This window comes from Sinocyclocheilus anshuiensis, unplaced genomic scaffold (assembly GCF_001515605.1).
Source record: "Sinocyclocheilus anshuiensis isolate Anshui unplaced genomic scaffold, SAMN03320099.WGS_v1.1 scaffold1341, whole genome shotgun sequence".
Taxonomy (NCBI): Eukaryota; Metazoa; Chordata; class Actinopteri; order Cypriniformes; family Cyprinidae; genus Sinocyclocheilus; species Sinocyclocheilus anshuiensis.
Genome location: NW_015553274.1, coordinates 1,128,076 through 1,142,859, shown reverse-complemented (window position 1 = coordinate 1,142,859; position 14,784 = coordinate 1,128,076). Strand labels below are relative to the sequence as shown.

At 37.5% G+C, this 14,784-nt stretch overlaps 2 protein-coding genes across 3 annotated transcripts; one reads left to right on the top strand and one right to left on the bottom strand.

Moving 5' to 3' along the window:
• Positions 1-2,116: 2,116 nt before the first annotated feature.
• Positions 2,117-7,445, top strand: LOC107668231 (sodium/bile acid cotransporter-like). Its single transcript, XM_016460036.1, has 6 exons — positions 2,117-2,176; positions 2,302-2,710; positions 4,803-5,007; positions 5,920-6,098; positions 6,235-6,434; positions 7,236-7,445. The coding sequence occupies exons 2-6, from the start codon at positions 2,322-2,324 to the stop codon at positions 7,304-7,306; spliced, it is 1,044 nt and encodes a 347-aa protein (XP_016315522.1). The 5' UTR covers positions 2,117-2,176; positions 2,302-2,321; the 3' UTR covers positions 7,307-7,445.
• A 371-nt stretch (positions 7,446-7,816) lies between these two features.
• Positions 7,817-14,117, bottom strand: srsf5b (serine and arginine rich splicing factor 5b). Of its 2 annotated transcripts, none has more exons than XM_016460033.1 (8): positions 13,960-14,117; positions 13,587-13,716; positions 12,375-12,445; positions 12,063-12,170; positions 11,686-11,755; positions 10,158-10,231; positions 9,650-9,757; positions 7,817-9,130 (listed from the first exon to the last, which is right to left on the bottom strand). In XM_016460033.1, the coding sequence occupies exons 2-8, from the start codon at positions 13,710-13,712 to the stop codon at positions 8,881-8,883; spliced, it is 807 nt and encodes a 268-aa protein (XP_016315519.1). In that variant the 5' UTR covers positions 13,713-13,716; positions 13,960-14,117; the 3' UTR covers positions 7,817-8,880. The 2 variants fall into 2 exon arrangements, with proteins under 2 accessions (XP_016315519.1, XP_016315521.1); XM_016460035.1 differs by having other exon boundaries at positions 13,587-13,713.
• Between the last annotated feature and the right edge of the window lie 667 nt (positions 14,118-14,784).

Sequence of the window (14,784 nt, the reverse complement as noted above, 5' to 3'; positions counted from 1 at the left end):
CAGTAAGTTACTGGCGAACTGCTGCCAGTAAGTTACTGTAATTTCTACAGGAAATTTTTAACAGTGTAGTGTTATTTAAAATAATATAGTGTAGTAATGCATTAAAATATCTAACTGATCTTGATTCATTAGTAGTACTGTTGATAATTGCTTCATTACTAGTGCTGTGTAATATAATATACAGGTGCATCTCAATAAATTAGAATGTCGTGGAAAAGTTCATTTATTTCAGTAATTCAACAATTGGTGGGTTTTTGTTAAATGTGAGCCAAAATCATCACAATTAAAAGAACCAAAGACTTAAACTACTTCAGGCTGTGTGCACTGAATTTATTTAATACACGAGTTTCACAATTTGAGTTGAATTACTGAAATAAATGAACTTTTCCACAACATTCTAATTTATTGAGATGCACCTGTATAATATAATATAATATAATACATAAAAAAGTGTATCTAACTGATTTTGATTAATTAGCGGCACTGCTACTGATAATAATGTATTTTTTTCTTGATTCATTAGTAGTGTTGAATAGAATAGAATAGAATATTTTTTTATTACTGATCAGAAATACAATGTAACAACTTATTTGTCTTGCATAATGTACGTGTTAAAAATTCAAAACTCTCATGGCTCTAATAATTTATAGCTCAAATAGTAGAGCAAACTCCTCAATCTAAAAAATCCTGGGTTATTTTTTCATCCCAAATGCTGGGTTGAGCCTTTTGGGTCATTTTTTCAGTGTTTGGGTAGTTTCGTAACGGCGTATTTGCATCCTCTTCAGGAGATGTTTACTGTTTGTTTATGGGCAGGTTATGGAGTCAGTCACAGCATATGAGTGAAACGCAGGGTGGCGGTCTGAAGTTAGCAGTTCCCCACCGAACACGATTCCAGCTCGGGCACGAGAACCAGCGGCGTTTCTTTGGAAATAGGCTAACAGAGACTGATCGATTACACGTGAATTACTTCTAAATGTTTAATTTTAACTTCTAATGTTTGTTAAACAAGTTTAAATATAGGCAATATGTATGGTCTACATATTAAAAACTATATAAAATATGCTATACTGGAAATATGATATGAAGGAAGTTATAATGCAAACCAGTGGTTGTGTGGAGTATTTTACAAAGGTTTAGATGATTCAAGTAAATCTGTAAACATTAATTCATGTATGAAGTAAAAAAATAAGCAAGTAGACTAATATAGTAAAAATGAATCAACCCATATGCTGGGTTAAATCAACCCAATTTGCTGGGTAAAATCAACCCAACATGTGTTCTGTCCCATATTTACCCAGCCCTCGGGTTGTTTTGAACATAGTGTTTTTTATAGTAGCAACACTGATATCATGCTGAGATAGCCTAGCCTTTTGTCCAGAAAGAGCAAACTTACATAAAAACATGAGTTGTTTAGTTGTTAGATGCTGACTAACTGGAATTATTGGAAATGTCTAGATATGTTATTGTATTTTTGAAAACAAGAGTCTTCCATTGGCATTTCGTGAGTGCTGTGTTGTGTAGGATGTGGTTACCTACAGTGGGTTGCAAAGAACATAAGAATCACAGCCTTGCACTAATTTCAGCTCTGAAACTTGGCAATGAACACCATAACTTGTTCATTTCTATTTTGTAACTTATCAAGGAAATGATCAATCTGCATAACCTGTTGCTGAACTTTTTCCAATGGTTGTGATACTTATGAAAATATATAAAAAATTAGTGTAAATTATTATGACTAATTTCTTAGCGTAGGAAAAAAAAAAAGTCTGTGAAAGCAGACATGTATGAAAAAAGGCCAAAAAAGCATATTTGTGTTAAATATTCGATGTTGCAAATGAGAAAATTTTCAATTTTCTTCAGTTTTGTTTGTAACAACTGTGTGAAGAAACAAAATTCTATATAATATGCTGTTATGTTCCTACTAGTGTACATTGTTTTGAGGTGTGTACAACTGTCTATATTCAGAAATGACTACACCGTGATGTTAAATGTAAATGTGATTTAAAATGAAGTTATAAATAGCTTAGCCCTTAAAGGGTTAATGAACAAACGAGCTGGGGAAAAAAACTGTACCAGATTAGAGGACAGATAGGAAACCACTATTTTTCTCTCACTGGTTCACTCTGGCTTTCTGAGAAGATTCCACACAGTCACCGAAGCACTGCGTGAATCAAAGGTAGGCTTGAGATTTATTTTTCTACAGAAACAAATATACTAAAAAAAACTTAAGCATTTGTTGTTATTTCTTGGAGTACATAAACTTTTTTGACACTTTAACTGTCTCTCACTTATGTCTCACAGTTTATGAAAACATTTCAAAAATGGTGGTCACTGCAAATTCAACCATCGAATCCAACTTTTCAAGCTTTGACGGGAATATAAACAACACCACCTCAAATGACTCTGCATTCAGTGACAATGCGGACCGGGTTATCCGCTTGGTGTTAATTGTTATTCTTTTTATCACCATGGTGTCTCTTGGATGCACATTGGAAATCTCAAAAATCAAGAATTATCTCATCAAACCCAAAGGGGTGGCGATTGCAGTTGGGGCTCAATATGGTATAATGCCCCTCACAGCCTTCTGCTTTGCAAAGCTGTTTCAGTTGGGTCCTATGGAGAGCATATCTGTGTTAATTTGTGGGTGCTGTCCGGGAGGAAACCTCTCCAACATCTTTGCTCTGGCTCTCCAGGGAGACATGAACCTCAGGTAATTCTTGAGACAATTAATACTGTCCAATAGTAGACTAATGGAGAAAACGATGAGCTTCACCTCACTGAGATTATTTGTTGCAAACAATGCAAGAACTTTTAGCAATCTATGGATTTCCTTTAAATCATTTGAATAGCTGGGACAATGGACCCTTTTCACAATACTGTGATGACGCATTTCAACGGTCATCAGCATTGTAAATCCTTCAAAGTTTTTTGTATCTTCATTAAAAAAAAATAAAAAAATAAAAAAGTACATTTTTAACACTATAGGCCTACTTTGTATTATATTAGGCCTACCTTTGCATCAAATTACAAAAAATCTAGTTAACGTTAATGCGAGGGTGTTTCTAATACAGCATCTATGGGACTGACTGTAAATTTGACATCGTTCTCTCTACTGACTGCCGTTATCAGTCTCTCTCTTTTTTTCCTTTTTTTTGAAAGTCATGAAAACACTATCATGGAGTTTTTCTTTTGCTATTTGAGCAAATGAGAATGTAAAAAATATATTTGTGGTAGTCTCCCATTCACTGCTATAGAAGTTTCCTCTACTATGACGGCTTCTGCTGCTGAGAAACCCGGAAATGTGAAAAGGGTCCATTACAGATCTTGAAAGATCAGCAAAACAGGTGTTTTTTAGCCCAGATGTTTGCATAAGATGTTTGCATACCTTATAGCGGGTTCCCTGTGGTGCTTGGAATTTGAGTTGGATTTGTTAAAACTATAGCCTACAGTATTTTTTTTAAACTCTCAAAAAATAATTGCAGTTGATTTCATTATTTATTCTATAGTTAACACTTATTCAATTGCTTTTTGAGAAAAGAAAAATGAAAACAATGGCCCTTTATCCATGCTATATGAATAATCTATGAATAATATATAGGCCTATGTAACAATGTTATAAGGTAATAATGGCAACTTTAATAAGACTGATGAAAATCCTAGATTTATTCTAGTGAATCGGTTATATCGGAATATCTTTGTTCAAACATGAACAATGAATCAATTCAGTAATTTGAGTACTTGTGTGCATTAATACAATTTATACCATGGTCTGTCTGAATACTCGATTCTGATTGGCTGGGAGGTATGCATTAAAACCATTTAATGCACAGGTAGTTCCAAGTCAGTTTAATCACCATTCTATATTAATGCGCTGCTGTAATTGATGCACACACACGCACACACAGAGAGAGTTTTCTGCGCACACAGAAAAATTCAGGAGCACAGAAACTTGTTGACAGCCCCCTGGGTAAAAATCGAGTTCTGGGCCCCCTCTCCCTCGTTGGGCCCTTGGAATCGTCCTAACCTTCCCTCCCGTTACGCCGTCCCTGGACACAGGTAACACACAAACAGTTGTCATCTCTCTCTCTCTCGACTGATCGATAATTAATTCAAATAAGTGCCATAATTCATTTGAAAATAACCGAAAATAACTGTCATTTTTACCCTTCCGGTCAAATATTGGACTGCAAACGTCATTAACAACTTTAGGTATATGTATATGTAGATGCCTCATTAGCAACTGTTTCTATGGGCCACTATACGTAAGCCGTCCGCCATATTGGAAGGGTCAACTTGACGTCATTCACCATACTTTTTATCAATGAATATTCGAAGATGTCACAATCCTTACATATCTATGGTTCCGCTGGACTCTCGCATTCTCACCTGTGAAATGTTATCCCGTTTCTTCGGAAATTTAAATCCCGGCGGTTTTTACAACCATCGGCTGTGCAGGATTGTGGCATCTTCGAATATTCATTGTTTATTATGGTGAATGACGTCAACCTGACTGTTGCAAGATGGCGGACGTGTCTACGTGCCTGGAGCTGTTGAATGAGGCATCTACCTATACATATTTATGGGTATAAGCGGGATAATTCACGGCTGCATTAAACGATTTTAATGCACAACATGGAGGCCAAGAACCACCCGACGCAATACACGAGTTAAATATCTATTCAAGTTTGTCTAGTGCTTTATCTGCATTTCTCTAACACAGCACCAATGACAGGCACCAATGACAATATGGTTGCACAAAGTATCTCATTATTTTGAATTTTTTCTATTTTTTTTTCTCTCAGTATTGTGATGACTACTTGTTCCACGGCACTGGGATTGGGTATGATGCCACTCCTGCTCTACCTGTACAGCCAGGGTTTCTCAAACCTGGCACAATTTGTTCCTTTCACTAACATCACTTTTGCCCTGATTATGATCCTGGTGCCCTGCGGTATTGGGATCTTGATCAACTACCGAGTGCCCCAGTATTCTAAGATCATCACCAAGGTGTGTGTTAATTCATGTATGGAGTATGATACTGCTTTTATTCAACAGTTCAATAATGACTTTAGCAGAGTAAAGGTGAAGTAAAATTTACAGTTACTCTGCAAAATCCTGCAGGCAAATCCAGTAATTTCCATGTGATAGTTTTGCGTGAGGGCAAACAAGTTCCCCATGCAAATTTCGCTCTTGTACTAGTTAACAGTAAGCTGCTCGGTTTGAAAATGAGTTTTGTGTGAGCTGTACGCCATACACCGCAACTCCATGGACACTAGACCCGCAAAATTTTGCCTGTGAAATCTTGTTAACGTGGCCACGTACCCATCATAGTGTAGTGATGTATGAATCACAGCTTGAACAGAAGTCACTTTCAAACTAAGCAGGTTACTGTTGGTTAACAGGGCGAATCTGCGTGACCAAATCGAACCTGTTGCGAAATCTGCTGAACAGTGGTAAAAGTGACCTCTAACATAGATGTAATTAGACACAATTTCAGTTTCTCTGTTTGTTTCTATTTTTTAAGCAAAGCCAAAACAAAACCGTTGTGTGACTCAGACCAGGGGTGCATTTCCCAAACGCATCGTTAGATAACTATGTTCGCAAGTTCCATTGCACTCTATTGGTAATGATGGAACTTGCGACCATAGTTGCTTCTGGGAAACGCACCCCTGTACGGTAGTGGTGTTTAGTTCCTGAATGAATCAGCGTCTTTGAAGAATCAGTTGAGTAAATGATTCAATTACACATTCATAAAGACCGCTACTTGTTTCTTTCAACACTCTGGAATGCTGCTCGACCACGCAAAGCAAACTGTTGTATTGTAAAATATAAATGCTCTGGCTACATGCCATTAGCATGATAGACAAATTATAAACAATTATAAGCATGTTCTGCATTTATTTTCCTGTTGGCTTGTAGGTTGGGTTAACACTCCTGCTGATCTCATGTGTTGTCATTGGGGTTCTTGCTGGTATGTCTGATGGAGGAAAGATTTTCACAGTGCTGTCTCGTCAACTTATAGCCACAGCTGCATTGATGCCATTGACTGGATTCATATGTGGATATATCCTGTCCACTCTGTTCAGGATGAATGCACCGTATGTTCACCATATAGAATTGTAGTGTATGGCTTGAGATGCAAATCCATTCACAAGATAATCAACCAAATTGATTTATTGTTCAGTCACAGTGCAGTTTTCGTCATCATGTTAACTTGTGTCCTTTGGTCCTCAGTTGCAGACGGACTGTTTCTATGGAGGTGGGCTGTCAGAACATCCAGCTGTGTACCACAATCCTGAAGGTGGCCTTTCCTGCTGAGCTCATTGGTCAGCTGTATTTCTTCCCCGTCATCTACATTGTGTTCCAGATAGTCGAGGCCCTTATTTTGATATTCCTGTTCAGATGCCATCAGAGACTGAGACCATCCCAACAAGGTACATGAACTCTATAAACTGTTATGAAATGCTGAAAATTTACTTGCCCTCAGGCCATCCAAGATGTAGATGAGTTTTTTTCTTCTTCATCGGAACAGATTTGGAGAAATTTAGCAGTACATTACTTGCTCACTAATGGATCCTCTGCGGTGAATGAGAATGAGAGTCCAAACAGCTGATAAAAACATCACAAATATTCCACAAGTAATCCACACGACTCCAGTCCATCAATTCACGTCTTGTAAAGTGAAAATCCCCAACCCATGTTGTCCTTTCACATCAAAATTCACTGACATATTTTTTTGGGCTGTTTTCACTTGTAAGCAGTGGTTGATCTGTGCATATTTCTTGGAGAAAGCAATATACAGTAGGTAGAGGACTTGTATTTTAATTGGAAGCAATGAGTTGAATTCAAAATGTAAAATTTTTTTTATTACGAACACAGATTTCACTTCACAAGATGTTAATTGATAGCCTGGAGTCGTGTGGATTGATTACTTGTGGATTATTGTAATGTTTTTATCAGCTGTTTAAACTCTCATTCTGACGGCACCCATTCACTGCAGAGGATTTTGTTTTGTTGCTTTGTTCCAAATTTGTTCTCATGCTGAAACAAACATCATCTACATCATGAAAGGCCTGAGAATGAGTACATTTCAGCAAATTTCCATTTTGTAAAATTCTACTCACCTAACAACCTAAATAAGTATTGTTTTTTTTTAAATGATTTCTTTTTAAATAAAATACTGTATTATAATATGTATTTTAAATTCTAAAAATAACTATTATCTTTTTACACAGAAACGAAAGAGTACACAGCAGTGGAAAGAGCAGCTGAAGAAACTAATGGGCCCTCTAACAGTGTTATCTGAGGACCCCATAGTGCTTATAAAGCTCAAAATGGACTCAAGGAATTTGGGACCAAAGTACCACAAATGCTGTGACCACGGGGAAACTACATATTTTGTTGTTCCTCCTTGAAAAACATATGCATAATGCCGAATAGTCCGTTTAGAGTGTAAAAATAGTTAACTTTACTGTACAAATTAATTGTTTGAATAAAGGTATTAACTTTGTTTTTTTACACTTGAAAACATTTTGAAAAATTTATTCCGTTAAATTAGTTCTTATGGCTTAGAAACACATTGAATTATTTTTTTAAATGGAGACTTTCAGATTAAAAAAATATGGCACTTTTATGCTGTTGTGCAACCACATACAATTAGACACTGCATTAAGAAACCATTATCGTCTTATCTGAACACTGTCTTATATGAGCAATGTATGTGTAATGCATTTTTGTTTTAGGCATGTACTGTAATATTGTCATTACTGTTTCAGATTGTGTGATTTTTATTTTGGAAAATGGCCGACCTCATTCCTAACAGCTTTTCAGTAATTTATTCATTTTTAACAGTGCTACACAAACTTTATAATTGCTCAAAAACATTTTCATGTGTAATATTTGTACCATGGTACAGAAAGGTAACACATGCATCAAAACATATCCAGACAAAACCTGACATTGTCTGATTTTTACATACTCAAAATACCAGAATACTAAAAAGCATGATACATCAGAATTATGCCATATTAAAATCTCATCCTGTTTTGTTAAGAAAATGTATGCATTGCAAAAAAAGCACAATTTACTCATACAAACAAATGCAACATAGAAATGTCTCCAGAATGAGAAATTAAATGCATACATATGAATAGGCTTGTATATTTGTCATGCAGCGTGGAGGGAACTCTGATAATGCTTTGATTATAATTCAAGCATCCACATTACAAACGATTCACACATATATTCATGAAGTAACAAAAAGAAACAGTTAGCTGGCCCAAACAGCACAGGCGGTTTTGTAAAATGTTGAAAGACCTACAAAGTATCAGAAACTTAATTTCACTTTATTTGTTGGATATGAAATCCTCGCTCCTCATTTTGTGTTTGTGCATGTGTGGCAGTTTTTGCACTTGAAATTCATGTTACCATCAGCCTTTCATGAAGCAATAAAAGCTCATTTGCTGTCAGTCACGATTCATACTATGTTTTATTCATAAAACCCTACTTAATATTTTCAACACACAACAAAGAGTCAAACTTACTGAAAACAATCACATTTACTGGCTTGTCCATGATTATATTTAAACAAGTAAAGACTCTCTCAACATCAATCAAACCTCACTCTGTATATAGTGATAAAAATAACCACAAAATACCCATTTCCGATATGAACTTCAACAAAACACCCAAAATAGTAGTATATTCCTGATTTAAGTGACACTCCTGTCAAATACCTTCAATCTAGCAACAGAGGCTGGAGAGAGGCTGTTCCTCCACTTTCGGGACCAAAACTGGTCAAAGACGGGACAATATTGCTAACTTCAGCCTCTTGCAGTGCTTGACTACAGACGCATCCCTCAGCATACAGAGCAGTGGCGGCTAATGACGACTGTCAGTAGACGGGGAACGAGACGGTGGGGGCCGCTGTGCTGGGGTCGGTGGTGACGCTGATTCAGCACGTGGGGCTTCTTTGGGCCGCACAGGAGAAGCACTGGCCGAACGGGACCGACTTCTGGAGCGGTTATGTGATTTGGGGCTGTGGGAACGGGAGCGGCTACGAGAACGTGACGTGGAGCGCCCTCTGGAACGAGAACGGGATGAGCTATTTGAACGAGACCGAGTTCTGGATCTACAGGACAAGAGAAAATCAATCAATCAATCAATCAATCAATCAATCAATCAATCATCTGTCTGTCAATATTAACATTCAAAAGTTAAGGGTCGATATGATTTTTTTAAATGTTTTTGAAAAAAATAAATATAGTAAAACTGTAATATTGTGAAATACTATTACAATAAACTATTAAATGATTTAAACATTTCTATTTTAATTAGGGCTGTGCAAAAAAATTGAATGCGATTTTCATGTGCATCTCGTCAGTAAAGCCGCTCCTGTGATTAGTAGTAAATCTCCAGCAAGTGCTTTCAGATGGAGCGGCATTTACTACACAGAGCCGTAGTTCACTGACAAGCTACACAAAATCGCTGGCGATTCATTGCCGATCACAGGAGCGGCTTTACTGACGAGATGCACATGTTTTTCATTATACATATTATACAGTTTATATACTACATTTGTCATTAACAGTACATACAATTTTTTTTTACTTTAAACCTTAACAGACAGCTAAAAACAAGAATAACTCACTTTTTCCTGGATGCCTCAACAAGTTTGATTTTCCTTCCATTGATCTCCTTCCCAGACAACTTCTCAAGGGCATTTTTTAGATCACTATGAGATGCAAACTCAACCACACTGTAGAAAGATAAAAGTATTACACAAAACAGCAAAAAAGCAATTCAGCTATAAAATCGAGATGCACATGAAAATCGCATTCGATTTTTTGCACAGCCCTAATTTTAATATTTAATATGTGATTGTAACGCTGAATTTTCAGCAACCATTACTCCAGTCTTCAGAGTCACATGATCCTTCAGAAATCATTCAAATATGCAGATTTGGTGACCAAGAAACATTTATTATTATTGTTAAAAACAGTTGTGCTGCTTGATATTTTTGAGAAAACATTTTCTTCTTAGATTTTTTTTGTAACATTATAAATGTGTTTACTGTCACGTTTGATCAATGTAATTTAATGTTTTGGTGAAAAAAAAATAAAAATACTGACCCCAATCTTTTAAACAGTATAGTATAACCCTCATTAAGCTTTGGCCGATGGGCATCTGCAAAAGTAACCTCTCCAGCTTGTCTCATGAAATCCTTCAAATCCTACACACAGTACACCAGCATTTTGAGTTAGTTAAGTAACTCAGATAATAATTTTTACACGTTTTATGAAGTATCACAGTAACTGAACTATCAAAGTTGGGGTCCGAGAATCTCTCAGCTCATGCTCAAGCCTGGACCATGTTCAATACGCTCCATACAAACGTTCAAATTAAGCTGAAGAACATTTCAGCACACGGATACCAACAAAAAGTATAGGGTCTGTGTAGGGTAACTTTTTGGATTAGTAATCTGACAGAAAAGAACTGCAAAAAGCGAGGCCAAACTGACACCTTTGAATCACAACACGTGTGAATCAGCCCCATTTCATGGTCTTAGGAATCTCTATTCAAAGCTTTGTGAGGCCAACCCTGGCTTCTAAACACAAAGACTTCTGTCTCGTCAGCCAAAATTAACGAGCACTGGAACGAAAAGGAGTGGCGTATAATCAAGGGTACTTTTGGCTTGCAATGCTGTAACATTCCCAGACCCCCGTACTACAAGACTAGCAGAGGAAATATGTGGAGCAGCTCATAAAAAAGGGCCCCACATTTGTTAAAATGCAAAATACATTTACATGGCAGATGCATTCTTACCAAAACATAAGTGTATACAGTGTGGTAGAGCACAGGGCTTCCCTCCATCGATCGTACCCTATTTGTGCCATCCCCTCAAGGGCACTGAGCGTAAACAGCGAGGAAGAGATTATAGACTAATACCTGGGAACGTACCCATCGGGCTGGGGCCATAACCTGGAGATTTTATCCTCGGGACCACCAGAGAGCAGGGTGGGTGAGTATACCGATCGAAGCCTCTCAAATTACCGAACCCCTCGATTGACTGCGTATACCAGAGATTGGCTCTGTTTCTCTCTTTCTCTCGCTCTCTTTCTGCCCCTCTCTCTCTTTCACTCTGTCTCTCTCTCTCTTTCAGCTCGGCACCGTCACAAACTGCGCTTTGTAGCGGCAGCCGCTGCGTCTAGAGCGAGAGGGCATCACTCACAGAGAGCTCTCATGCGATCGGCGGCGATCGGTGGAGGTCAACTAGGCGTGGGACACAATGGGAGTGGCTTAAGCAGAGAGAGGGGCCCTGTAGGGGTTAACTCCACCATTAGCGATCTCTTCCATACGACACAACAGTCAGGCTGGCAAATAGAGGGGTGAACAATTGGTTAAAACAGAGGCAAAGTGACTTAACTTTACCATTTCCTCTTCTCTAGCACCAAGTATTTTTTATATGACCTTGAATTTGAAATTAATCTCAGAATGACACTTTTTGTCTCAGATTTACATTTAGTTGGGTAATTAAAAGCTACTAAATCAACATAACTATCTATCTATCTACATAACTCTCATATTCTATTCATCTTTGAAGGAAATCCTTATTTTTTGTCATTTGCAATGACTGGGAATATAACTGACTCAACAAAACCTGACAGCAAATTGTTGAACACTCACCTGCCAGCTGACTCTCGACGACAAATTCTCCACAATGAGGCGATTCTCTGTGCGCATTGGTGGAGGATTCCTGACAGGTGAAACACTTAAGAGTTATTGGCTTGATTTCTAATGTAGAAAATACGACTAAACTGAACATAGTATGTTTACACAAGCCTACCTGTGCAAACATGCCATACCTTTTAGATTTAAATAGACACTTCAAAAGAACAGCATTTATTTGAAATATTATTTTTTTTTGTAACAATGTAAAAGTCCTTACTGGCAGTTTTGATCAATTTAATGCATCCTTGCTGAATAAAACTTAATTTCTTACAAAAAGAAAAAATCTTACTGAACCAAAACTATTGAAAATTGAACAAAAATGGACCCCCTACCTCCGGCTGTCTTGGGAGCCACGACTATACCGACCAGGAAAACGACCTCCACCACCACCACGGCCTCGGCCTCCACGCAGACGCACACGGGCATGTTCAATGGTCACCCTAAAATCAAAACATCCCTTAGACATGTGTCTGCCTCGGCTAAGTCTCCGTTCCCTCCAAGGCTTCTTCTTTTCCTCTACCTAATCAATCTTAGATAGATTTTCCTTATCCCTGTTGCTTTTAGCCTGCTCATTGAGGAAATTAAGGCTGTTTTGAAACAATATGTACTGAGAAAAGCAATATACAAATAAACACTGATCATACCTCTCATTGCAGAGCTCTTTCCCATCAAGCTCATAAACAGCATCTTCTGCATCTCTTGGATCATCAAATTCCTGCAAGAAAGACCTCAAGATTTACATGTGAATATTATATACTGCAGAGGTTTAATGACGTGTTGCCATTCTTGATCTTTAGTTTATTTTTCCTAATTAATTTTTTCAATGAATATTATTTAATACTAAACTGAGCAATTAAGAAATTTGAACAAAAAGGATTTCTTCTCTTCCAGATCAGTCTCCGCCGCCATTCACGAGAATACCACAACCTATGCGTGTGGTGCTCCTAATGTGTCATGCTATTCTTGTGAATGGTGGCGGAGACTGATCTGGAAGAGAAGAAATTGTTGAATAAAGTCATTATATTTGTTTTCTTTGCACACAAAACGTATTCTCATAGCTTCATAAAATCACAGTTGAACCACTGATGTCACATGGACTATTTTAACGATGTCCTTACTAACTTTCTGGGCCTTGAAGATTTCAGTTGCATTGCTGTCTATGCAGGGTCAGAAAGCTCTCGGATTTCATCAAAAATATCTTAATTTGTGTTCTGAAGATGAACGAAGGTCTTACGAGTTTGGAACAACATGAGGGTGAGTAATTAATGACAGAATTTCCATTTTTGGGTGAACTACCCGTTTAAGTACCAAATCTTTACATTACAATGATTTCTGAAGGATCATGTGACACTGAATATAACTGGAGTAATGATGTCTGCTGAAAATTCTATTCCATCAAAGGATTAAATTATGGGTTGAAGTATATGGAAACAGAAAAGTTATTTAAAATAGTAAAAATATCAATATTAATGTTTTTACTGTGTGCAAATGCGAACTTCTAGTGATCCTTAGAAGTGACTTCCCCCAAACGGTGGTTAGAAAATATATAGTGTAATATATAATTGAATTGTGTGTGTGTGTGTACACACACACACACACACACACACACACTTTAAATATACGCAAAATGAGAGCTGTCTTACCACCATTGGTGAATGCGGTCAAATAACGCTATGTCGGCAGCTCACTGTGCTTTAAAACGCGGCCCTTGTTGTGTTATTAATATAGTCAATTGAAGCTAACTACTGACATGCATAGAACAGTTTGTTACAATATTAACATCATTTACGTTATATTAAGCCATACAAGTCTTAATACCCAGGGATCCCTTTAAATTGTAAAAAGGCAAAACGTACTACAAATCCGAAGCCTCTTTTCAGGTCAATGTCCCTGATTCTTCCATAACCCTTGAAGAAGCGCTCGACGTCCTTTTCCCGAGCAGAGGGGTTTAATCGACCGATGAAAATACGACAACCGCTCATCCTCCTCAAAACAAGCGAAAACAAGTTAAAACAACCATGATAATACTGTCATTCTGCAATTGTCAAACACCTAACGTTACGAATCTCTGCAACAATAAAGGCTCGAGGCCACAACCCACATCCAGAGAGAGATCATTAACTGCTGAATCGCTCTACAAAATACAGTCGTTTAAACAACACATCCCTTAGAAGAAGAATTCAGGCAAGTGTGAAGATGTCTTAAGTACATACTGTCTCGGGTACATACCTCTACCTGATGTTTGTCCTCTGAATGTGTCGTGCCTGTCCGAACAGTCCCCTCACACAAAATGGAGTCTGAAGAGCTGCGAACGAGGCTCGGCTTCAGCGCTGATCTGAGATCAGTTCAGAACACCACAACCGCTGCACTACTGACAGATACGCTATGAATTCTACTGTGATTACTCAATAATTTGAACTAGTATGTAGCTATCTACGTATTGAGAAAATGGTGGAAAATGTCAAACGTAAGGCTGTATGGTAAAATGATTTTCTTAAGAGAGACGAAACACAATTTGTAGTGTCTGTGGTAACTTTGAACTGATTTCCCACATTTATTCCGACCATAAAATACTTTGTTTAGATAAAACGGCGTGTATGTACTGCAACGAATTGTACTGAATCAATTGAACCGGTTCACAAATTGAGTCTGAATGATTCGTGAATAATCGCCGTCACATTCTTTTGGTCCGATTCACCAAAAAACCGTACTGGACTGGTCATGATAGTTTACTATTATTTAGATTCTAAATGAGATGCATTAAGTCTGCAACATAATGAGGTAAATAGCTGCATCGTTATTTTGAATCGTTTCTTTGAAAGAACTGTTCAAAATAACCGAAACGCGGAAATGAGCCGGACTTCAGTAGTAGTACAGAGCTCGAACACTAGATGGCGTTAACGCACATTAATTACTTACTAATGAAATCTGCACTTTACCCTCATTACAATGGAATCCATCATGTCATACGACAGTATGGATTATTATATAACTTTAAAAGCAGTTACAGAGTAAACCACAACATGACACGCATCAAACTCACCAAAGTAAACA